Source organism: Acanthochromis polyacanthus, chromosome 4, assembly GCF_021347895.1.
Source record: "Acanthochromis polyacanthus isolate Apoly-LR-REF ecotype Palm Island chromosome 4, KAUST_Apoly_ChrSc, whole genome shotgun sequence".
Taxonomy (NCBI): domain Eukaryota; kingdom Metazoa; phylum Chordata; class Actinopteri; family Pomacentridae; genus Acanthochromis; species Acanthochromis polyacanthus.
The window spans coordinates 10,240,689-10,266,751 of NC_067116.1; the positions used below are offsets into that span (position 1 = coordinate 10,240,689).

Below are 26,063 nucleotides of genomic sequence, written 5' to 3' on the forward strand. Positions count from 1 at the left end.
ACTTAAGCTCTGCCATTTCCCTCAGTCTTCGCTGGCGCATAGTAGGACTTTGATGCAGTTTTTGTCTTCACTCCCCACTTTCCCTCCACTGCTGGATTATCAGTTAGTTGGACTTCGTCATGATTCACCTTTTTCTGGAATATTCCCTTGGACTCTGTGGTTGTTTGGACTCTAATTTTGCTTTAGTCGTCGGTTTCCCCATATGTAAGGATTTTGTTTTGCTTGGTCATTTGTCATAGTCTAGTTTTGTTCTTTGTCCACTTCAGTCTTGCCTTCAGTTGTTAGTGATTTTTGATTTTGATTAATAAATCTTTTAACCATGCCCAGTGTTCTGTCTGTGATGTCTGCGCCTGGGTTCTCCACACCCCCCATTCCTAACAGGCAAATAACTAAACACGTTGGCAAATAACTAAACACAACGGCAAATAGCTCTCGAGCTACCAGAAGAGGTAGGTACTTGTGGTGGTAATGCAGTTTTTCTCGATTGCTAAAACACATTTCTGGAAAGCTGCTCTCCTTCTCCCTAAACTTTGAACACAAAACCCAATTTTCAAGCTACATTCACAAAACCTCTGACTCTTTTTGCAAAACCAAACTTTCACCCCAAAACAGTTCAATCTGTGCTCAAAACTGAACTTTGCTGTCAAATCATGCCTCAAGTCAATCAAAATTAAATGCTCTACTGAGCAGTCACTAAACACTACATAGAAAAAAGGAAAACGCAATGCTCAGGACATGAAGCGGTAGAAATAAATGGTTATATAGGCTAAATGCATGTTGCAAAACAAAATACCTGAGCATTTGTAACACTTGTACATAGAAAAAAGAATTTGCAAAAAAACAGAAATCCTGTGCATTTACATGTAGCATTTGTACGTAAAAATAAAGCACAAAAATTTACAAATGAAGTACAAAGGAAAGAAGTGCATTACTCTACCACAGCATCATTTCTCCGTACCGGGTCAGGCCACAGGACTTCATCTACATCACAGGCCACATTTTCTCTGGAAAGAAGGACCTAGTTTGTCTGATCCAGCCCTAACATGCATCAACAGAAACATCACCACATGTCAAGACCATTGATGGCAAAAGATTTTACCAAACTATGGCTGCTGCTCAAAAACCTTCCACCTCCATGTAGAGAAGAATTCTTCTGTAGGATTCAGAAAGGGAAAATATGGAGGCAGAAAATCACAATGACTTGAGGGTTCATATTGAACCATTCCCAAATCAATAGTCCTCTATGAAAACTAACATTGTCCCAGGTGTATTTATGTGTATCATCAAAATCCAACTGGAAAAACTCTCTGGAACAAACACACACAAAACGGAGGGAAAAGTCAGTCATGTACACTTTCTGTAATTTTACCAGTACTTGTGAAGCAGAATTTTCTCTGGCCAGGCAATGGGGGGTGGGAAAACCCTGGCATGCCGTATCCATGCGCCTCTTCTTAGATTTCTATCCATTGTAGTGCCTCTCAAACCAGTGCTTTGGCTTATATGTACCCTCACATCATTAGCCAAAAGTGTGATCAATTTTGAGTTGTGTTCAGCCGGTGACGCCTGAGCTTTAACTGTGTTTGACTTTTGCCACCAGTGCTCACCATTTTGCAACACAAGTGCACCACAATGACAATGTGTTGACAAGATGTGTCTAAACAGGTGAAAAGGGCTTATGGTTTTGCCAAAAGAGTGACTGATTCAATAAGTGGGTTCAGGCAACTGAGAATTTGGTTCAGACAATAGAGTTTAGTGTTATAGCAATTGAGAAAAACTGTAGTGCCGCCACAAGTACCTACCTCTTCTGGTAGCTCTAGAGCTATTTGCCGTTGTGTTTAGTCATTTGCCAATGTGTTTCATTATTTGCTGTTGTGGTTTGCACTTCAGGGCCACCGTACTATCTTCTAAATTGTGTATCAGATCAAGATGTACCTGGAAATAAAAGCTGAGATGTTGATCTCTTACTGTTGGTCTCATATTCACTGTTTGATGTCAAATCCAAATGTTTTCAATCTACAGCAAATATAAAGGAATTGTCTTCATTGATGCAATAGTTTTGGAAGAGAGTGTATGTAAACTGTATATAGTGTAGTAATGTCCATCCATCCATCCTCTATACACCGCTTTATCCTCACTAGGGTCGCGGTGGGTGCTGGAGCCTATCTCAACTGACTCGGGCGAAGGCAGGGGACGCCCTGGACAGGTCGGCAGTCTGTTGCAGGGCTACATATGCAGACAAAAAAATCACACTCGTGTAGTAGTGTACATTATTGTAATTACTGGGAGTTAATGTAGCGCCTTAAGAATTTCATTAAAACTGTATGATGAATTGCTACCCAAAGACAAACCATACCACTCCCAGTTGAGCTGCACACTATAATATATAATTTGAATGAGTTTTCCTAAAGACACAGGATGAGTTCGGTGCTAAAAAATCATGTTGGAAGAATTTATAATAAAAATAAACCCAAGGAATAACAATAAGGTTGTTTCAATGTATATGGTTCATCCTCAACTAAACAACTTCAATAAAAATGGACCACTTGAGGCTAAAACTACAAACAGAAACCTCTAGGAACGATTGGTATGGAATAGGAGGCTGTCGTAAATTGTGGAATATGCTTTGCTCATTCAGCTGTGAGATCATATTGGGAAGTGTGCAGGGTAAATATTTCTTGTGTTTTGATATTTGCGACACACTTGCCTACTACCTTGCAGCATATGAATGCGTACTTAAGTGCTTGCCAGCTGAACACTTTATAGTATAGCATATAGTACACTACCATGAAGCCTCGCAGTCAAATACATAGTACTCACAGGCCACCAGGTCATTGAACGGCCAGCTAAGAAGTATCCTCCCACCGTGCTGCGATTGGCTCGCATTGATGACTATAGAGGAGACAGAGGTAGAGACTTGGCTGGCAGCACACTTAAAACCAGAATGTACATGGTGTAATGAGTTAAGTCATTTCTTACCCAAATTCCAACCACCATGACAATGACAAAGTAGATGACAACCACAGCAATGTCAGCAGTATCCAAACTGAGACGAGGATTGGGAGGCACTGCAGTCGTGGTCCCAGAGAAGCTGCTGCCTATGTACCAAATGCAAAAGAGATGTTCACTGTAGCAGCAGTTTCTTTTCTTTGACAGACACACTTTAAACACACAGACATCACATGTACACATGTACACATCACTTGTTTGGATACTTAAAATCTTTTTAGAATTATCCACAGAAGTTTAACTCCTTGATGTCTGAATTTATTTACAAATAAACTTAAATTTATTTTTTTTTGCATGTCTTTGCTTTACAGCTGATGCTAAAATAGTGGTGATTATTAATGCATCTATTACACATAGAATAGATATATATTAATAATAACAGATATATAATAATTTAGGTCCCACTCTGAATGGTCCTACGAGAAACCAGTGCTTGCAACAAGTTCCGAGGTACGTATTGAATATGCACAAGTCCATATTGGAGGAATGGATACACTATCTCGGCTACAGTCTGAATGAAAGTGGTACGTATGTTGCAAACTTGCAACAATAGACGTCAAGGGGTAGAAGAACATTTTCAGTTCATTTTATCGTGACATATTTCCCATTAGCGTATCTGTTGTGGTTCTATAGGTTGCACTAACTTTGAATTATTATTATTATCATTATTATTATGGCTTGGAATTTAACACATTAATTTTGATTAATTAATTGCAGCAAAATAACGCGTTAAATATATTAAAGCATTTTAATCGCCCCTTTCTCATTTCCCTAATTTCTGGCACACCAGTAAGTCTGATGAATACTACAGCCCAGGAAGTGGCAGTAATGAACCTAAAGTCTGTCTGCAGCCATGAAGAACATATACAGGAAGCACTGATTGACGCCAGCGCAATGGTGAACAGTGAAGGAAGACGAGATTTTTTTTTTGTGGAATTTTTTTTTAAGTATTAACAACAGTTAATGTACAACAAATAGGCATCAATTGTGTCACACAATTCAATTATTCCGAGCAGCAAGAACAAATTAACTTATATAAACTGAGGTAATTTAAATTAATTTAACTTCACAGGGGTTAATCCATATATAACATGAGCATCTTAGACAGTCTTAAGGCATTTCTATTTTCCAATTTTCTTAAGGAGTGAAAGAAGAGTTTCAAATAATTTTTAAATGCAATAAAATTCGGAGCAACCTTGAAAAATCTACATTTGTGTATAGAAAATCTACCAATTATTGTAATATTTTCACACATGAATTCCAAATCTTTGTTTTGCATAAAGAGATCAAACTTAATACAATTGTATTCAAAGGTAGGTATAATATTCTTTGTTAGCAACCACTCATGCATTCTGTCCCAAAACCTTCTCACAGTAGTACAGGTGTAGAAAAGATGTTCTTGAGTTTCAATATCTTCTTGACAAAATGTGCATGTATTATTATCCAGATTAAATCTCATTCTTAAAAATTCTCTCCATGGATAAACATCATAAATTGTTTTTGAAATGAACTTCTTTCATTTTTGGTAATAAAGGAAATGACAAATATCTGGTTCTGACTTTGAGAGCATCCGTCTTTGAAAATGTTGGAGATAAAACTATTCTTGGTAGCACTTTATAATAACTATACACTATTAAGCATTAGTTAAGCATTGGTTAAGCATAATTTCAGCATTAGTTAATCCTTAAATCCTCATGAACTCATCATGAATTCACCATTAGTAATGCATTACAAAGCATTAGTAAAGACAGTTTTAAATGTTCAACCAACACATTATTAAGCATTAGTTAAACATTAGTAAAGTGCTTAATTCATCGTTAACTCATCATTTGTAACTAATTAGTTATACGTGCATAATTAATCATGAATTCATGATCTGTATGACATTTATTATGCATTACTAAGCACTTAATAAATCCGGTTAAAAATGTTTTGTTGCTCATTGATAATCTCAGATGTTAATACTTTATAAAGGGTTAGCAACTGTGTTAGTATATGATTTACAAACACATATTCATCCTCAATGAATAACTTATTAATGCGGTTACTACTCATTAGTTAAGTATATTCCGTGAGCCCATCTAAAGTGAGGACTATCTATGCTTTATAAAGCATTTATAAAGGACACAGAAGCAAAGATATACAAAGTGTCAGTTTTATTGGTCCCAAACAATACAAGCTCTTTTAAATACACACTTTAAACAAATACAATCTATAAAATTTCAAGTAAATTTGACAAACATCTTCAAATAACAACAGTCTGTGATCGTATAAAATAGAACAATAAAATACAAGCTCTTTTAAATACACACTTTGCAATCCTTAACATTTCAAGTAAACTGGTGAACTATCTCTTCAGGGCACACACACACCAGAGGTAAGTGGCTGCCTGATTCTGGGATTCCGCCAGTGCATTTCAATGGTGTGCCCTTGAAGTGCACAAAGTGCTTTACAGTAAAACAAATATACCGTTTTCAAATATTGCAAGATAACACTAGATAATTTCTGCAACCTGTTTGCCTCTACGATCAGCTGCCATCTCCCCAGCGTGATATGACTCTCTCTCCGACTTCCGCATTTCAGAAAAATTAAAAAAAAAACGCGCGGTCTCGCCATAGATATATACAAACACGAGATGGCTCATGAGCGCTGTCAGCCTATGGGGAGCAACGTCGCCACATGGCGGCCATCTTGGGACAGGGCTGCTCGATCACTCATAACATTAAAGTCAATGGAGCATGGATTTTAAAATCACTGTAGATTGCTCAATTTTCAACCGATTTTACAACAGCTTGGTTTGTTATAAATGTCAGAGATGTACTTGTTTTACTGCTTTCATAAGAATAATTAAAACCATTGAATTCATATAATAATGAACACAGATATCAGCTTTTTTCAGCATAAATGGATGTAAATGTAATTTTAATATTTAACATTGCACTTTTTTATTACTATCAGCTTTCTAATGCACAGATAAAAACAAAGCTCAACCAAAATCAATGCACAACAAAAAGAGATGATGTCTTTTCTTTTCATGAACCTGGTGCCTACATTACCCACAATGCATTTCGGCTGCAGGCTAACTAATCCAGGCATAGATGTATACAAACAATAAGTCTAAGGTCTCAATCAAAGTCTCTTAACAAGCAAATAAATACAACCACAACCACAAAGAATGTAATTTCGCCTAAAGATTAGGTTCTCAAAAAACGTTGGTCTCAGGAAAACCTAATAATTGAAAATCAGATTGTGAGTAACGCCATCTTCAATGTGAGTAGCCAGGCAGAAAAGACACACAACTATGCCGCATTTTTCAAAACGAAAAGCTGCGATTTCTGAATTGAGCCTGAATCATAGCCACGTTAATAAGGTTTGTAATAAACTAAACCGTTTGTAAATCAATCAAGAATTGAGCGAGTTGTGAGTGTTAAAGTGTGGAAATCATCCACCTTACCATTGACTACAGTACAGTGCGCCAGAGCAGTCCCCTGTCCTAAGATGGCCGCCAAGTTTGCCGACTCCGTCTCGAGACATCTAGTGTTTGTATATATCTATGGGTCTCGCTCTCCAGAACCGCGGAGGACGCTGGGACTTGTAGGACTCTGGGACGTGTAGGACGCTACTGCGCATGCTCTTACCGTCAAAAATGCTAGTGCGCATGCTCCAAAATCCCAGAGTCCCAGAGTCCTACAAGTCCAGCCTCCTCCGCGGTTCTGGAGAGCGAGACCGCGCGGTTTTTTTTTATTTTTCTGAAATGCGGAAGTCGGAGAGAGAGCCATATCACGCTGGGGAGATGGCAGCTGATCGTAGAGGCAAACAGGTTGCAGAAATTATCTAGTGTTATCTTGCAATATTTGAAAACGGTATATTTGTTTTACTGTAAAGCACTTTGTGCACTTCAAGGGCACACCATTGAAATGCACTGGCGGAATCCCAGAATCAGGCAGCCACTTACCTCTGGTGTGTGTGTGCCCTGAAGAGATAGTTCACCAGTTTACTTGAAATGTTAAGGATTGCAAAGTGTGTATTTAAAAGAGCTTGTATTTTATTGTTCTATTTTATACGATCACAGACTGTTGTTATTTGAAGATGTTTGTCAAGTTTACTTGAAATTTTATAGATTGTATTTGTTTAAAGTGTGTATTTAAAAGAGCTTGTATTGTTTGGGACCAATAAAACTGACACTTTGTATATCTTTGCTTCTGTGTCCTTTATAAATGCTTTATAAAGCATAGATAGTCCTCACTTTAGATGGGCTCACGGAATATACTTAACTAATGAGTAGTTACCGCATTAATAAGTTATTCATTGAGGATGAATATGTGTTTGTAAATCATGTACTAACACAGTTGCTAACCCTTTATAAAGTATTAACATCTGAGATTATCAATGAGCAACAAAACATTTTTAACCGGATTTATTAAGTGCTTAGTAATGCATAATAAATGTCATACAGATCATGAATTCATGATTAATTATGCACATATAACTAATTAGTTACAAATGATGAGTTAACGATGAATTAAGCACTTTACTAATGTTTAACTAATGCTTAATAATGTGTTGGTTGAACATTTAAAACTGTCTTTACTAATGCTTTGTAATGCATTACTAATGGTGAATTCATGATGAGTTCATGAGGATTTAAGGATTAACTAATGCTGAAATTATGCTTAACCAATGCTTAACTAATGCTTAATAGTGTATAGTTATTATAAAGTGCTACCCTATTCTTTTAACAGGAAGAGGAAAACATTCTTTTGTTACTAATATTCTCAAAATTTTATTACATTTAATGTCTAAAAATTTATAGCTGTCAATAATCAGTGTATCTAAATAAGGAGTTACAGATGAATACAGTAATATTCCTTTGATTAAATGTATCAAAGCCACTGGGATATCTTTGATTACCATAGAATGTTGTTGAGACCAATCTCAGTTAAATTTAATTTTAAAATCAATATAATTTAAAATATTACCATCTCCATCCATTAAATGTGTTCTAGCCCAAATTTGTTTCTCCATCCAATCCTTCAAAAATAAAGATTTCCTCGTATAAAATACACGTTATTCCATATTGTAGTTTTGTGTGGACTGAAGTTATGCTTATAAAGCATTTTCCAATATAATAACATCTGCATGTGAAAGTCTGACAATTTAAAGGGTAATCTCAAGAGATCAAAATCGCATCTTAAAAGAATATGCTGGATATATTAATCTTGAAATCCCTTCCGTTTTTGTTAATAATATTCTTCCAAATATTGAAATATTCCTTTGTAACTGTCATGGTCCCTCCCTCCTCTGTGCTGCGCTCCCGGCCACCTGACAGATCCGGCTGACTGGGCACGGCTGCTGAGGAGCACAGCTGCTTCCAATGGGCAATCAGTGGCTCATAAAACCTGGCCCTCCCTACTAGGGATGGGACGATACACTTAAACTCACGATACGATGCACCTCGATATGCCCGGGTCACGATACGATACGTCACAATACAATATCAAAGCAAAAAAGAAAAATATGGCTGTGTAATTATTAGAACTTATTTATTTTTGGTTGAGTACACACACAGGTATTCAATTAACTGGAGCACGCCATCTGTGCTCTGCTTTTTCTTCACTCGCTCTCTCCACGTCAAACAGCAGGAAAACACAAGGCCTAACAGGCCAAACAAACAACCTCTTACCCTAGGCTACTTATCTCAGCCTCTCTTAAATCATGGCCCTGGCCTAGGACAGGTTCTTCTTCAGAAAAACCAACATGTCAACATGTTCTGGTGTAATTAGTGACCTTTGAGCACACACCATGTCTCCTGCCGTGGAAAAGACACGCTCACTAGGGACTGATGTAGCAGGAATGCAAAGGTAGGCTTTGGCAAGGGGGGGCAAGTAAGGGGTAAGCATATCCATTCATTTTCCACCACTCAAGTGGATTGCTGTTGAGTGGGATTGGAATCCCATTTCTGTAGGAGAGTATCTCCATCTCAATCCCTCTGCTTGACTGCACTGTCTCAGTAGGAATAGTGTAGTAGGAGCTCCCTATTTCTCTCGCATTCCTTCGGATTTCTGGGCTGCTCAGCGCTGCTGAGACAGCTGCTTGTTGTTCCAGGTAGCGAGCAAGCATTTTGTACAAGCTATTCCACCTGGTCTGGACATTGGTGATGAGCTTATGCCGAGACAGCTCCAACTGGGTTTGTTTGTTGGTCAGGACGGTGGTGGCCGTGGTGCTCTTGTGAAAGAACGTAGTGACTTTTCGCAAACGGCCAAGAAGGCGTGCGATGCGGGACACAGCCAAACCTCGCTTACTGGCCAGATTCACAACGTGCGCAAAGCACTTGATGTGAGGATGGAGACCGCTCTCTCTCACTGCAATGTCCATGTTGCTGGCGTTGTCTGTGACACAAGCAGTGGTTGTTTGTGGCTTCATTAGCTCCCACTCTCTCAGTGCATTTCTCAACACTCCCTACTCCCTACCACTCGGCGCTGGGCCATTGTCTGGGTTGCCTCTGTCACGGTTGCTTCTGCCTCCGTCTCTGCTACTACTGACGCTCCACCAGCCACTCTGTTCCGGTCTCCTCCCTGCTCTGGATTTCCCCGTCTGCTCTGCCCTGCCCGGCCCAGCCCCGGAGTTCTGTCCCTGCCTCAGCTCTACAGCCTCCTATCCCCGCTGCGTTCAGGCAGCCACCTGCCCGGTACCCAGAACTTCCCCCCTGTCCTCGCCTTGGCTCCCGGTCCCTGGACTGTTTAAGTTGTAAGTATTTCCGTTGGTCTTAGTCTAGCCCATGTCGTGGCCTGTTTTGGTTCTTTGCCTTTGTTTAGTCGGAGCCCTGTTTTTGTTTTATTTAGACTAAACCTTCTCTCCTCCCTTTCGTTCTGCTAATTACTATGCTGTAATCAGCAGCATTGTCCTCATTATTGTTAGCACCTCATACCCTTGGGCCTGGGTGGGTAGAGCTCATTTACAGGTATCTGACTCTTAGTTTTGATAATGCACATCTAACTAATATACACACGTGGACAAAATTGTTGGTACCCCTCAGTTAAAGAAGGAAAAACCCACAATTCTCACTGAAATCACTTGAAACTCACAAAAGTAACAATAAATAAAAATTTATTGAAAATTAAATAATCAAAATCAGCCATCACTTTTGAATTGTTGATTAACATAATTATTTAAAAAAACAAACTAATGAAATAGGGCTGGACAAAAATGATGGTACCCATAACTTAATATTTTGTTGCACAACCTTTTGAGGCAATCACTGCAATTAAACGATTTCTGTATTTGTCAATGAGCGTTCTGCAGCTGTCAACAGGTATTTTGGCCCACTCCTCATGAGCAAACAGCTCCAGTTGTCTCAGGTTTGATGGGTGTCTTCTCCAAATGGCATGTTTCAGCTCCTTCCACATATGTTCAATGGGATTGAGATCTGGGCTCATAGAAGGCCACTTTAGAATAGTCCAACGCTTTTCTCTCAGCCATTCTTGGGTGTTTTTGGCTGTGTGTTTTGGATGGTTGTCCTGTTGGAAGACCCATGACCTGCGACTGAGACCAAGCTTTCTGACACTAGGCAGCACATTTCTCTCCAGAATGCCTTGATAGTCTTCAGATTTCATCGTACCTTGCACACTTTCAAGACACCCTGTGCCAGATGCAGCAAAGCAGCCCCAAAACATTACTGAGCCTCCTCCATGTTTCACCGTAGGGACAGTGTTCTTTTCTTCGTATGCTTGGTTTTTGAGTCTATGAACAGAGTTGATGTGCCTTACCAAAAAGCTCCAGTTTGGTCTCATCTGTCCAAAGGACATTCTCCCAGAAGCTTTGTGGCTTGTCAACATGCATTTTGGCAAATTCCAGTCTGGCTTTTTTATGAGTTTTTTTCAGCAGTGGTGTCCTCCTTGGTCGTCTCCCATGAAGTCCACTTTGGCTCAAACAACGACGAATGGTGCGATCTGACACTGATGTACCTTGGCCTTGGAGTTCACCTTTAATTTCTTTGGAGGTTGCTCTGGGCTCTTTGGATACAATTCCAACGATCCGTCTCTTCAATTTGTCATCAATTTTCCTCTTGCGGCCACGTCCAGGGAGGTTGGCTACTGTCCCGTGGGTCTTGAACTTCTGAATAATATGAGCCACTGTTGTCACAGGAACTTCAAGCTGTTTAGAGATGGTCTTATAGCCTTTACCTTTAAGATGTTTGTCTATAATTTTTTTTCGGATGTCCTGGGACAATTCTCTCCTTCGCTTTCTGTTGTCCATGTTCAGTGTGGTACACACCTTTACACCAAACAGCAGGGTGACTACTTGTCTCCCTTTAAATAGGCAGACTGACTGATTATGAGTTTGGAAACACCTGTGATGTCAATTAAATGACACACCTGAGTTAATCATGTCACTCTGGTCAAATAGTTTTCAATCTTTTATAGAGGTACCATCATTTTTGTCCAGGCCTGTTTCATTAGTTAGTTTTTTTAAATAATTATGTTAATCAACAATTCAAAAGTAATGTCTGTTTTTGATTATTTAATTTTCAATAAATTTTTATTTATTGTTACTTTTGTGAGTTTCAAGTGATTTCAGTGAGAATTGTGGGTTTTTCCTTCTTTAACTGAGGAGTACCAACAATTTTGTCCACGTGTGTACATACACTACTTCCACTTGAAATTAAAAGGTGTAATGGCTCACCCCGTTAGCTTAACATTAGCTTAGCATAGCGGAGCTGGTGTAGCCATATCTTACAAGGCATTTATCATTCTGACATTGACCTGTATGCACAAAAACGTATAAATATAAGCATACCTCAAAGAAAACGTATGAGTCCAGGCTTTTATAAGTCTTCATCTTCTCCATTGTGTGGATGCCTGGGCTGTTGATAAGGTACTCGTAAATGGAGTGCCAATGAAGATCTGGACACGTAGTAGGGTCGTTTTCCCATGATCCCAGTGCAATTTCGTACGGACATGACTGCAAACCAACCAGTTCTATTTTTTCTTTATACCGTAGCTTGGCTTTTGGCTCAAGATTTCCGAAATAATCACCAGACGTTTTTCTCCGGGTCAAAACCGCTTGGTTTCGGCGGTCAAATCACGGTTGCTAATGACTTTGTTGCCCCCTCTTAAAATGGCGGCGTGCGTTGCTAAGGAAGGTATGGTCACGTGTCCCAGACTCTGACGTCACTGCGAAAAGGTCTATAATTTGAATGTTAGAAGTTTCCCTATTTATAGTATTTTTAGTGATAGTTACTCCCAAATATTTAACCTCATTTTTGACTGGAATATTATGAGTCACAGTTTGTGTGTTATCATGAGTGGTCAAGATCTCACATTTTTTTGAAAATTTAAATACAGTCCTGAGGCTTCTGATAAAATAGACACAGCTTTTAAGGCATTGGGTATTGGGTCAGAATTCTTTAAAAATAATGTATCATCTGCTAATTGTGTAATTATTGAAGGACTGACATTTAATGATTTTATTTTTTCATTGTTTTTAATATACAGAGCTAATAATTCCAGAGCTACAATAAACAGAAGAGAACTGATGGGGTCTCCTTGGCGTATGGCCCTCTTAACATCAAATCTTCTTAGTTCCAAATTGAAGTAAAACAGCACTTGTAATTCCATTGTACAACATTGAGATGATATTAATGAATTTTCCACCAAATCCAAAATAATGCAGTGAATGTAAAATAAACTGGTGTTCAAGCTTGTCAAAAGCTTGACAGAAATCTAGAAAGAGTATAATACCATCATCCTCTATCAATTGTGCATAATCCATCAAATCCAATATAAGTCGAATGTTATGTATCGATCGATTTTGTAAAGAAACAAATTGTGTTTCACTGATGATTTTATTCAGACCACTCTTAGGTCTATTGGCCAATGCATGACTAAAAATTTTGTAATCAACATTAAGGAGTGTAATTGGCCTCAGGTTATCAAGAATTGTTTCATCCTTGTTTGGTTTTGGTTTTAAAGTAATTACACCTTGTTTCATTGTTGTTAGTAATGTATTACCATTTAAACATTCTTTAAATACTTCAAATAGTAATTCTCTAATATCAGTCCAGAAAAATTGATAAAAGTTGGTTGTAAGTCCACCTTGACCTGGTGATTTCCCCAAAGCCATTTTCATTACAGCTGTATCAATCTCTCCAATTTTTAAATCTGAGTCACATGTAATTTTAAAGTCTAAGTCAATTTGAGGGATAAATGGTTTTACTTCTGTAAAGAAGTTTTTTGAGTTTGTCTCAGAAAAGGAAGATGAGTATATACATTGATAGAATTTAAATATTTCATCTGCTATTTCTTTTGGATTGGTTTGGATTGGATTTGGATTTCGTTTGGATTGGTTTCATCATCAACATTTAGAGTGCTGATTGCATTTCTTGCTTGTCTTGTTATTTCTTATCTACTGAAATGAGCACCATTTTTCTCCCCATCTTCTATCCATTTTGCTCTGGATCGTATATATGCACCTCACGCTTTATTCAAATACAAATCATCTAATTTGAATTGTAACCTAATCAGAACCTTCTTCTTTATTCCTATACGATAACACATTCATTTTACAACACTCAGTATCATTAATTAATTGTCTTTCTGATTCTTTTTGTTTTTTACTTATTCTTTTACCATAATCAATTGAGCAATAGTAAATACAAAGTGATCAGTAGTAGGAGCTGCAGAGATTTCAGTCTCTGAGACATATTTTAGAATTTCTTGAGTTGTCACCCACAGATCTATTCTTGATTTACACGTTCCATTATGCCTGATCCATGAAAATTGTCTTAAATTAGGGTTATTATATCTCCAAACATCAATTAGGGAATTATTGGTGCAAAATGTTTTTATGTTTTGATTGTATATTTGGTCCACATATTTGGTAGGGCGTCTATCCAACCATTTGTCAGGAACACAGTTAAAATCTCCCCCTACTAGAATATTATCATTTGGGTATTTTGTTTTAAATTCTTTTATAACATCAGAAATTTGTTTCAGCAAAATTTTGTTCTCAGATTCTCCATTATATCCATAAACATTTACAAGGATCCACGTAGTCCCCTCATTATTCAAAACTGCAGTAATCCAATGTCCTTCCATATCTCCTTTAGATTCTATGACATTTCCTGGACAGCTATTCATGCATATGGCTACTCCAGCAGATCTGTTACTTCCTTGGTTAAACAAAATTGTGTCACCCCATTGTTTGCTCCAAAATGTAAAATCCTCTTCAGTGGCATGAGTCTCTTATAAAAAAAACACACATTGTGCCTGTAAGCCTTTGCAAAATAAAAATATAGCTTTTTTCTAAGTACTGTCTTTAAGTCCCCTGGTATTAAAGGAAATAAAAGATAACTTTGAACATGTGAACATAGTATTCAGCAACAATAACTCACTTCACTAAGTGGGAGAGTTTGAATGAGAAAAGTAACTGTTATATTGATCCCTCGAAGATTGAGTCTCATTTGGTTCTATTGAGTAACCAGAACACTTATTTCCATATCTTTTAATTTTCTGCTGGAATCTCTGGACACCTTCTATGAATCCATAAAGACCACGAAAGTATGCTCTCTTCCCTTGATCTCTGGCTTCTTTTATCTTGGGCCACATCAGCTTCCACGTTGCTCTGTCCTCTTTTGTTAAATCTTCTGCAAACTGAACGCCAGCTTTTTTACACACCTCACAGCCTTTAGAAAGAGGTTAGCTAAGAAAAAGTGGGACACTGAGAGGACTGAAGAGAGTAGACAGGAGTACAGGGAGATGCAGCATAATGTGAAAGTAGAGGTGGCAAAGGCCAAACAAGTGATGACTTGTATGCTAGGTTGGACAGTAAGGAGGGAGAGACTGATCTGTACAGGTTGGCAAGGCAGAGAGACAGAGATGGGAAGGACGTGCAGCAGGTTAGGGTGATAAAGGATAAGGATGGAAGTGTGTTGACAGGTGCCAATAGTGTGATGGGAAGATGGAAAGAGTACTTTGAAGAGTTGATGAATGAGGAAAATGAGAGAGAACGAAGAGTAGAAGAGGTGACTGTTGTGGACCAGGAAGTAGTAAAGATTAGTAAGGATGAAGTGAGGAGGGCATTGAAGAGGATGAAGAGTGGAAAGGCACTTGGTCCTGATGATATACCTGTGGAGGTATGGAAGTGTCTTGGAGAGGTAGCAGTAGAGTTTCTGACTGGGTTGTTCAACAGGATCTTAGATAGTGGGAAGATGCCCAAGGAATGAAGGAGAAGTGTGCTGTGCCCATCTTTAAGAACAAGGGAGATGTGCAGAGTTGTGGCAACTACAGAGGAACAAAGCTGATGAGCCACACGATGAAGCTATGGGAAAGAGTAGTTGAAGCTAGGCTAAGGGCAGAGGTGAACATCTGTGAGCAGCAGTATGGTTTCATGCCAAGAAAGAGTACAACAGATGCAATATTTGCTTTGAGGATGTTGATAGAGAAGTACAGAGAAGGTCAGAAGGAGCTGCATTGTGTCTTTGCAGATCTGGAGAAAGCTTATGACAGGGTGCCCAGAGAGGAACTGTGGTTTTGTGTGAGGAAGTCTGGAGTGGCAGAGAAGTATGTGAGAGTGGTGCAGGACATGTATGAGGACTGTAAGACAGTGGTGAGGTGTGCTGTAGGTGTGGCAGAGGAGTTCAAGGTGGAGGTTGGACTACATCAGGAATCAGCTCTAAGCCCCTTCTTGTTTGCTATGGTGATGGACAGGATGACAGACGAGGTTAGACAGCAGTCTCCATGGACTATGATGTTTGCAGATGACATTGTGATCTGTAGTGAGAGCAGGGAACAGGTGGAGGAGAAGCTAGAGGCATGGAGGTTTGCCCTGGAAAGGAGAGGAATGAAGGTTAGCCGCAGCAAGACGGAGTATCTGTGTGTGAATGAGAGGGACCCAAGTGGAAGAGTGAGGTTACAGGGAGAAGAGATCAAGAAGGTGGAGGATTTTAAGTACTTAGGGTCAACAGTCCAGAGCAGTGGAGAGTGTGGAAAAGAGGTGAAGAAGCGTGTACAGGCAGGCTGGAACGGCTGGAGAAAAGTGTCAGGTGTGATGTGTGATAGAAGAGTTTCAGCTAAAATGAAAGGAAAGGTTTACAAAACTGGTGAGACCAGCCATGTTGTTTGGTCTGGAGACGGTGTCCCTGAGGAAAAGACAGGAGGCAGAGCTGGAGGTAGCAGAACTGAAGATGCTGAGGTTCTCTTTGGGAGTGACCAGGATGGATAGGATCAGGAATGAGTACATCAGAGGGACAGCAATGTTAGAGGCTTTGTAGATAAAGTCAGAGAGGCCAGACTGAGATGGTTCGGACATGTCTAGAGGAGAGAGAGTGAATATATTGGTAGAAGGATGCTGAGTTTCCCACTGCCAGGCAGGAGGCCTAGAGGAAAGCCAAAGAGGAGGTTTATGGATGTGGTTAAAGAGGACATGAAGGTAGTTGGTGTGAGAGAAGAGGATGCAGAAGACAGAGTTAGATGGAGGCAATTGATTCGCTGTTGACCCCTGAAGGGAAAAGCCGAAAGGAAAAGAAGAAGACGAAGAAGACAGCCTTTTGAAAGCATCCAGATTTCATTTCTGCATTCTTGCTTCACAAACTGAACGATGACTTGCCTCGTGTGATTTTGCTCTTTCTTACCAATGAATGATGTCCACCATGTCCTCTATTGGCCATGGCACTCCTGGTACAATTTTGGAGAGAAGAGAGATTACTGTTGCTCTGATAATTTTATTTTTATTTTTCTTTCAGCCCTTTGACACGTAGATTCCACCTTCTCTTGTGCCTTTCTTGTTCGTGGCATTTCTCAGTCAGTGTCTTCACTTCTTTCTGCAGTTTCCAACCTGTTGCTCCAGCTCCACTGTTTTCTTCTTGTATTCGGTAACCTCCTCTCTCATCACTGCTACCAGGTTGCAGTTTTCCTCTATTTTTCTGGTGAGTTCGTCCATGTGTTTTTCCTGGATATCAAACCTGTCTGAGAGCATACTGACAGCTTCGAGTATTTTCTTAATAATAGCAATGTCTCCTGGTTGTTCTTTTTCTTCCACAGATTTATTTTTTTTCGAGGCTTGCAGCTTGTCTGGTGTAGCTGGCGGTGCGCTTCTTTTGCTGTTCATATTGACGGCCGGTTCACTTGACGTTGTTGCAGAGTAGTCGTGCATTATACATCCACAAGGGGAAGACAATATTAGTCTCCTTTCTCTTCAAGGTCCTATATTCAACTTTTTGAGACTAAACTTCAATTTAAACAAACTATGAGGGATCGTTTGCAGCTTTCGGCAAAGTGCTGGTGCTCAGAGCGTCATCTTGCCGGACGTTCGTCAGGAAGACGAGATTGAGCTTGTTGGGCAGAAAGTTTTCTTGTAAAAATCTGCCTGATGTCAGCTTGGATAAAAGCGTGGTTGCGTGCAAATTGTGCAACAAAGAGTTTTCTGATCACCGCAGCAGTTCAAGCCAACGGCAGCACCTCATGTTGCTGTTAGCACTAGAGCTAACATTAGCTACAACAGTCATGCTAACGGCTAACGGTGTAGCCATCCCATAATAGACCACTTTTCATAAAAGTGTAAACTCAAGAGTTTACAAAAGTCCTAAAATGTTGAATATAATCATTATAATTGCACTTTGATTTTGCAGTAATCTGTGAATGTAGTAGACAGATGAAAAATGCAGATAAATAGAAATGAATCAAACATTTTTGTTGTTTAAGTTATTACTCCGTCGAAGCTCCGCCTCCTTGGAGGAGTAATAACTTAAACAACAAAAATATGATACACTTTTGATTTATTCAAAAATTTAATGAATAAAAATTATATTAAAAAAAAAAAGAAAGATCAAAATTTTACCATTCATCAGACCCAGAAACTATGACCACAGAATGAATCTGTGGATTTTCAACTTTTGAACGTCCTTGATCCATTTATACTGATGTTATGTGCCATACAGCGGAAAAAAAACAACTAAATCAAGGCTTTAAATTATCAATGTCACTTTTCTCTATATGTCCCATTTTTAATTTTTTTAATACATTTTAAATTATAAACACGTATAGGTCTATTCATTGATTCAACTGTCAACCACAATTTTATTTGAATCGGAAAACTTATTCTGTCAAATATTGTTATTTGACAGTGTGATTAATTGCAATTAATTAATTACAAAGCTTCCAATAAATTAGATTCATTTTTTAAATCGTGTTCACCACTAATAATAATAATAATAATTATGTATTATGTATAATATTAGCATATGACTTTTACGACATCCTACCTTCTATCATAGTCCTGAATCAGATGATTTTTGTTTGAAAGAAACAGACTTTTTGGTCCCTCGTTGGTGTTTATTTAACATTATCGCTTCTCAGTGTGCTTTCTCCATGGAAACACAGAGGGCATTTGTCACAGTATGCCTAACTGTTAGGGTTAGGGTTAGGGTTTGTGAAATGTTATTACAAAGCGTCATTTGTTTTCGAAGTTAAACAATTGAATTCATGTAGATCAATTGTTTTGACAAACAATTTAGACTGCAAGCCCTCAGACATAGTTAAACAAAGCAGTAAAACTGATGAAGCTCTTTTTGTTGGTCATTGAGTTGCTAGCAATGAGTCATAATTCTGTGAACAGAGAAGACAGAGCATAGTCACTTTCAACTTCCTTAAATTATTTTCAGGGTCCTGATGAGATTAGCTTTAAAATCATTTTAATGGTGCACTGGCATGTGGTATTTAGAATGGTGACCCCTCGCAGCCAGGAAGCCAGACACAGGGGCCAAGTGCCCCACCGAAGGGATGGCAACCAGCCCACCACTGAGCAGGCTGTCACCGGAGGCTGGAAAGAGGAAACCGGAGAGAGGCACCGATGCAAGTCCAGAGGGCAAAAATGGACAGAGTGGTGGGGCCCAGTGACGCTGACGGGAGGCACACCACATACCCCCCCGCACCAGGCCCCAGGCGAGCATGGCATGCCCAAGGTCCCCACCCCCCGCGACGCACCCCGACAACCCACCAGGACAGAGCCACCCCACACCACCAGCCCCCACCACGGCCACAGTGTCCACCAGGACAGCCAATCCAGCCTCTGCAGCCCACCAAGAGCCACCGCACCCGCCGGGACCCGTCGGGCACGCAGGAGAACCCCCCCTCAAGGCCAAAGCCCCCAGGCCCCCGGGGATCCCCCAGCCACAGCAACACGGATGATGGTCCACCCCCGCCGCCCCATAGCCATAAGGGGGCCGGGTCCCACCAGTGAGGCCATATCTATGAAACCCCTCCATTACCCTCCTATTAATATGTTTCCCGATCCCTGACAGGAAACATTATCACTGCACCATGATAAGTGAACCCTGAGTGTCATGTGGTGCATTAAAAGTGGGAAGGCTGGGCGAGACGTCAGCCATCCCAGACCTACCCCCAAGGTGAGTGTAGTGCATTAAAAAAATTGGAGAGCAGGGAAGGCAAGCAAGAGGGTGATGGGGAAGAGATGGGGCCATAAAGCCCTGCCGTCCGCCCCACCACAGAGCCCATCATACCCGCCCGTACTTGCCCTCAAGGCCCTAACTGTTGTGTCCCTATATGTGCCTAAGAGTTGCTATATACAGTGAGGTGTAAAGCATGTGAAGTGCACAGTAAGAAGCAGTCTGGTGTAGATCCGGCCCAAGAGGACAGAACAGTGGGGGAGACAGGTGGTAAGATCACCGGTACTGATGCAGAGGGCCCCCAGAGCCAAGAGAGGCAATGGGCCAGGGAGGGCCTACACGAACCAACTGGCCCACCCAGCACCAAACCCCCCCTCTGGAAGCCACAATGAGAGGGACTTAAGGACCCAGATTTTGAGGCATTCTCATCTAATGAGAATGAGAGTGCCGACCCTTCTGTTGTCTCTCAACCAACAGCAGACACGATCCCTTCCAAAAATGGAAAGATAATATGGTCCCATTCCCCACTTCAACAGCAGGCTAGACTTAGCACAACTAATACTATCAAAATGGTTCCAGGCCCCACCAGATATGTAATCCGCCATGCTGAAGACATGAAGTCATCATTAGAGCTCTTCATAACACCATTGATTGAAAATATTGTACTTGGGATGACAAATTTACACATTCACTGGGGAAGCCTATGTATGGGAAAATATTTGGATGTAGTTGACTTAGAAGCCTACATTGGCTTGTTTATGAAAGGAAACCAACATCAATCAATATGGTTCATTCTGTGAGAGTTATGAATGTGCACCCCAAATTAGAAAAGATATGGATGAAAGATTTTCAAGATACAATAACTCTAAAACTGAATGTTTGACCTGATTGTGGTGCTACAGGAAAACTCATTATCACCAAAAGCAATAGGGTTCATACTCTTGTGGTCATTAATGTTGTCAGTAAATTTGAGAATATTTGTCTGAAAATGTTTCAGGATACATTAATTCTAATTTAAAAGACTGGCCTAATGTTGGCGCTAAGGAACGGATCAACTCATTGATAGTTTTCATTTTCAAGGGGTTGCCACAGTTTATGGGGGTTACTTATGTATTCAAACAAATAAACAAAGTACCTGACACAAAAACTTGGCCAAAAGTTTTATGTAAACCATTTTCTGGGGTCAGACTGACATATTTATTTGGCGTTTTTTTGGCTTTATTCAATAGGTTAGTAGAGAGACAGGAAAGTAGGGAGTAGACCTGCGGTAAAGGGCCATGAGCTGGAATCAAACCCAGGTTGCTGCATTGGCTACTGTAGCCCTTGTTTATGGGTCACCCGCTCAACCTGTTGAGCTACTCTGGCACCCTGACAACGAAACTTCTTAATGTACAAGAAGTTGCTGCATAAGTTACAAATGTTCAACATTTATAAAATCATATCTTAACGAATAGAACAATGCTGTCTGTTGCACAGTCAGGAGTTTTGGGCTGTTAATTATTTATTTGTATTATGTGACTGTGTGGTTGATTATTTTCCCCCTAAAAAATAGGACATCTTTTCTGTTTGCCTACATTTTAATTTTAGTTGTGTATATCCCACCTATAGCTCACAATCTTTTGGTCAGTGGCATCATGAGGCCTATTTTAGGGGGGCTAAAAGGGTTCTTAAGCCTCCCTAAATAATTTTATGTTCTTTAAAAAAAATAAAAACATTTACAAAAAAAGTGCCCAGAAATTCAATATAATGTGGCCAGAATATGAGTTTCTGTCATTATTAACTTAAATATGATCATAAATCTTAGTTTCCCTTCACTTCATGGTGGAAGGTAGAGAGTCCGAGTCAGTGCGTCGTTATCCTGTTCATTCCACTTGTTCATATAGAGCACGCCCACATTACTGAAATCCAGTCCACGTTTTCCCTGCAACCTAGGTTGCATTCGGTACCTGCAGCATGTGTTTACCGGGAGGAGCACACAGAACCAACTAGAGCAGCGTTATGGACTCAACACACGGGAGGCAACAACAGTCGTGCTCCATGCATTTTCTATGGCTGTTGTGCGACGAGACGAACATCGCTTTCTCCCCTCCCAACAACGTGACGGCGACATTTGTGCTTGTGAAATTTCCCGTGCGTTCACGTAGACGTGCACCCGCTGGCTTGCGACGCGATACAAGAAAGTTGAAAAATGTTCAACTTTTGTCGCTGTCGCCTGGAGCTTCAACCAATCAGCGAGGGTTTCACTCACTGACCAATGAACTTACAGCATGTTACACAGTACAGTCTGCTCCTATACATTAATGGTCTGCTCCGGTTTTCAGCCATTGTTTTCAGCTAAAGTAGGCCCAGAATTTTTCTGGATCTTTTCTGAGATCTGGCATCAAATGGTGGTATTCTCCATGCTCTTTCCTAGTTTGCAATATGGCATGGACCCAGGGTCGGTTCTTTCTTTTATAAGCCAATGTCAATAGTAAAATTTTGGCTAAATCAAGCAATATCTTCTGGCTCATCATCTTTATGCTTTTCTGTCACGAAACTCTTTGAAAACGTAAAAAAAATTCCTCCAATTTCACAGCCAATCAGAAGTGAGGGAGACAAGCGATCTGTGCTTTTGCACAGCGCGACGTGTGTCGCTGTCACCTGCTGCTGCCAAGTATCGCGCACCGTGTTTTGAATTTATCTTCTGTTGCGATGACTTTCGCATTTCCCCCTCAGCTGTCGCTCCCCTTGTGTCGAGCCCATTAGGAGAAGAATGTGAACAAGAATGGATATACGAAATCTTTTTAGGAGAGTAAGTATTCATACTTACAATGAATGTTACATAGTAACAATAAGTTAGCTCCAGCCCCCCCCAGCTAACAGCAGAAAGTCCTATGTAATTAATGAACCAAATTTTCCCTGTTTGACTAATAAAAATCTGGCTTGTTCACTCTGTAGGAGAGAGTCCCTGTACAGGAGGCAGCGTGAGATGCTGCTGTATCTCTGTGCATGTCTTACCTTTGTTGTTTTGTGGTCAAAATTACATTTCAGCTCTAAAAGAACCCTGCTACTTAGCTAGCAAGTTAGTGAAATGCACTGTGAAGGTTGTGGTTGTTTATAGAGTTAGGTGTGCTATTTTTTTTTTTTGACCATATGCTATTTTTGAGTGTGGGGACGTGTCCCCCCCACTTTTTGTCAGGGGTCATTTTGTCTCCAACACATTCAAATTCTTCACATGTAAGCCGTTGTAAACCCAGTTATTTTCAGTAGTATCGAAAATTCCGACGCTCTTTAACGCACCATCTGCACTCGGCCGAGAGTTGCACAGACACGCAGCACACCTTCGTGAGGTTAATAAAAAAACAAACAAACAAAAAAACAACGCGCAGATGCTAAATTTGCACCTGTGCCAAGTGGAAGCTCCGACCAGAGGCGTGCAGGGGCAAAATTTTGGCCCGGGAGAATTAGTACTATAGCGGCCCACAGACTCCTCTACCTGCATGTACCGATAGCTCAACAGCTTGAGCCTCTGCCTTTGGTGTGGTGGTTGTGAGTTCAAGCCCAGCTTGTGGCATTTTGTTGCCATTCTTCGACATTTTCTCAAAGTGCTGTGGTCTCCATCCCCCCCACTTTTAAAAACAAACTGAGGCCCTTGGGTTGAAAGTTCAATTTAAATTGTGCGCAATTTAAATGTAAACAGAAAATGAAACCTTCAGCATTGCTCATTAAGTGGCAAAATAATGGGAAAAAACTTTGGTTTTCTGGTTTTGTTGCTGTTCCCATGATGGAATGCTAACTGGCATCTATGGCTAATTTTGGACTTAATATGACTACCTTCCATAATGCTGTGTTTTCACTGGTTGGACTGAACTAAGACCAGGAACAGTCTGGCTCGAGAGGGAACACTCCTTCTATTATGACTATTAAAATGGCTGGTTTGTAGCCATGTCATAAATGGGAACCCACCCCAGTGATAATCAAGGCTTCAAAAAAGGCCACCGGGAGGACAACATGGCTCACAAGAATTAATTTTTCCCTGTTCTTTTCCTCTTCCTGTTTACAGTTGTGCCATTTATTCTGAGTTTACTGTCTTTATTTGTTTTTGGGCCTAGTTAATAAGTTATTCATTCATTTAGTCCTGGGTTTAGTCCATGTCACCTTGCTCCTGTGAGGTCCAGTCAGACCTGGTTTAGTCCTGGGTTTAGTCCATGTTACTCTGCTCCTGTGAAGTCCAGTCAGACCTGGTTTAGCCTTGATTTTAGTTCATGTCACTCTGCTCCTGTGATGTCCAGTCAGACCTGGTTTAGTCCTGATTTTAGTTCACGCCCTGCTCCTGTGGGACGGAGTTTAGTGTCTGATTGTAATTCTGTTCAGTGAATGGATAATTTGAGTTATGAAGATGTTTTGTTTTTGCTTAAACACTTTTTATTGTATAGTTGGCTGTTGTGGTCAGCTTGAATCTGTTGAGTGTGTGCATTAGAATCCTCCAAGACAAATGTTACAAGTGGTTGCTGGAGTTAGAGCTATTTTCAATACTGTCTGCTGTTGCTCTGTTTTTTCTGTTTTTTTTATCTCAATGTTTTTGTTATTATCCCTTAATGTTATCTCTATAATAAGATTTTAACAAAATGCTCTTCAAATACACCAGAATATAGGAAATAGGATCAATAATTGTGTACATTTTCTGGGGGAGGGCCCCCGGGCCCCCTATCTGCATCCTGCATAAACCAAATCTCCCTCTAAGGTCTGGTCACAAGTTGGCAGCCCTGAATTATTGTGTTGTGAGCAAAAGTCATGGCCACTGTGGCCTAAAACATTTACACAGTAAAGTATCTCTAAACAAATCTAAATTGGTCCAAAAAGTGGAAAAGCAATTTCTCATGGGGGCTACAAACCTAGTGACGCCCCTGCTTTCAGTCATAGGTCTACAGTGTAATTAGGTCATTACAAGTTAATTTTTACACTCACACAATAAAACGGAGGACATAATCAGGTCACCAGGCTTCCGCGAACTGTTTTCAGCCCTGGCATGCACCAAAAAAAGGCAGCACAGAAAGCACAAGAGAGGATGCCAGTCAGGTCTACTCAACCACACAAACTGCCACTATCTTTCTCACAAATGCCAGATCCATCACCAACAAAATGGATGAACAAAAACTGCATATCTCAACGAACAAACTTACGTCGGACTGTTGTATACTACTTTTTGCAGAGACAAGCTTCACTCACTAATTTCCAGTGTTATCATGGAGATAACTAGACACACAGCTTGTTGCTGTGACAGAAACTTTGACTCCAATAAAAGCAAAGGAGGGGTATTGTGTGTTTATGTCAACAGCAACTGGTGTACTAATGCCAAAATAATGGACAGCTTGATTACACCAAATGCTAATGCCAGCATAGCCCTACAGTACTTGTGCAGCACCATAACCTCACAACACAGAACATATGCAGAGGCTCTCAGATCACAGCTGTGAATTTGAACCATGCAGATTTAAAGACAGTCCTCAAATTTAAGCAATGCATCAATTGTTCCACTAGAGGGGCGGGGGGGAAGTCCTGGATAAACCTGATTCTAACATCAAGAAAAGCTTTAAATCAACACCACTTCCACTCTTGGGCCAGTCAGATTGCTTGTCCATACTCTTAATAACAGCATACATCCTCCCACAGAAAAAAAGCACAACCCACCTTATGTACTGTTAAAACGTGGCCTGATGGAGGCTCATCACAGATTTAGGACTGCTTGGAAATGACTAACTGGGACATCTTTGAAAGTCATGACAACTGTCCAACATACAGAACTGGGTTGACAATGTCACTGTTCACATACACGTGGAAGAACCTCAATCAGAAGCCCTGGTTCAAATAGGAAGTAAATCTTTTCCTAAGGATTGTAACCTTGCCTTCAGATTGTCAAGGGTAGCTATTTTGAATCATCTAAAATGTCACTATTTTTATTTACTACATAATTCCATGTGTGTTCATTCATAGTGAGAATCCACAATGTAACTGATCCTGAATAAACAACAAAAACATTAAATGAGAAGGTGTGTCCAAACTTTCGACTGGTAGTGTGTGTGTGTGTGTGTGTGTGTGTGTGTGTGTGTGTGTGTGTGTGTATATATATATATATATATACACACACACACATATATAATGCCCTCCTGAAAGCTGTGTACAAAACCAATTTTTGTGTTGCCGTAAAAATGCGACTTGGTTGTACACAAAGCCGACAAGCATTAAGCGTAGTTTTAAAAAGTTCTTACTTGTGGTGAAACTGGTAGACATGTTGATTCCAATCTTCCAGAGCGTGACGACTTACTGTGCATACACTATCCTCAAACGTGTGTATGAGTACTTGTGACTAACAAAATTAGGTTACCCTGCTTACAGACCTGACAAAGGTGCATCTGTGCACTGTGACAACTCGTCAATGATTAATCAGTTTGTTATTGAGACAGTTCAACTTCACTAGTTAGCAATTATCTCAGGACAAAGACTGCCAAACTGAAACTGTCAACAGTTATTACAGGGTTCACAGTTTCATACAGTAGACAATTTTATTCAATCCAACAATTGAATTCAGTTATATTTATATAGCGCCATTTACAGTCAAATTATATCAAGACGCTTTACAGAACCCATATGCCTGACCCCCAGAGCAAGCCCTAAG

General features: G+C 40.1%; 1 protein-coding gene across 1 annotated transcript in view; it reads right to left on the reverse strand.

Annotated features, from left to right (window-relative positions):
• Positions 1-25,805, reverse strand: part of slc5a9 (solute carrier family 5 member 9) — a 47,501-nt gene extending 21,696 nt beyond the window's left edge. Inside the window, exons 1-3 of the mRNA XM_051947347.1 lie at positions 25,657-25,805; positions 2,977-3,095; positions 2,818-2,889 (exon numbers count right to left, since the gene is read on the reverse strand). Of these exons, the coding sequence (XP_051803307.1) occupies positions 2,818-2,889; positions 2,977-3,095; positions 25,657-25,678 (213 nt within the window). The 5' untranslated portion in view covers positions 25,679-25,805. The remainder of the gene's footprint in view (positions 1-2,817; positions 2,890-2,976; positions 3,096-25,656) is intronic.
• Between the last annotated feature and the right edge of the window lie 258 nt (positions 25,806-26,063).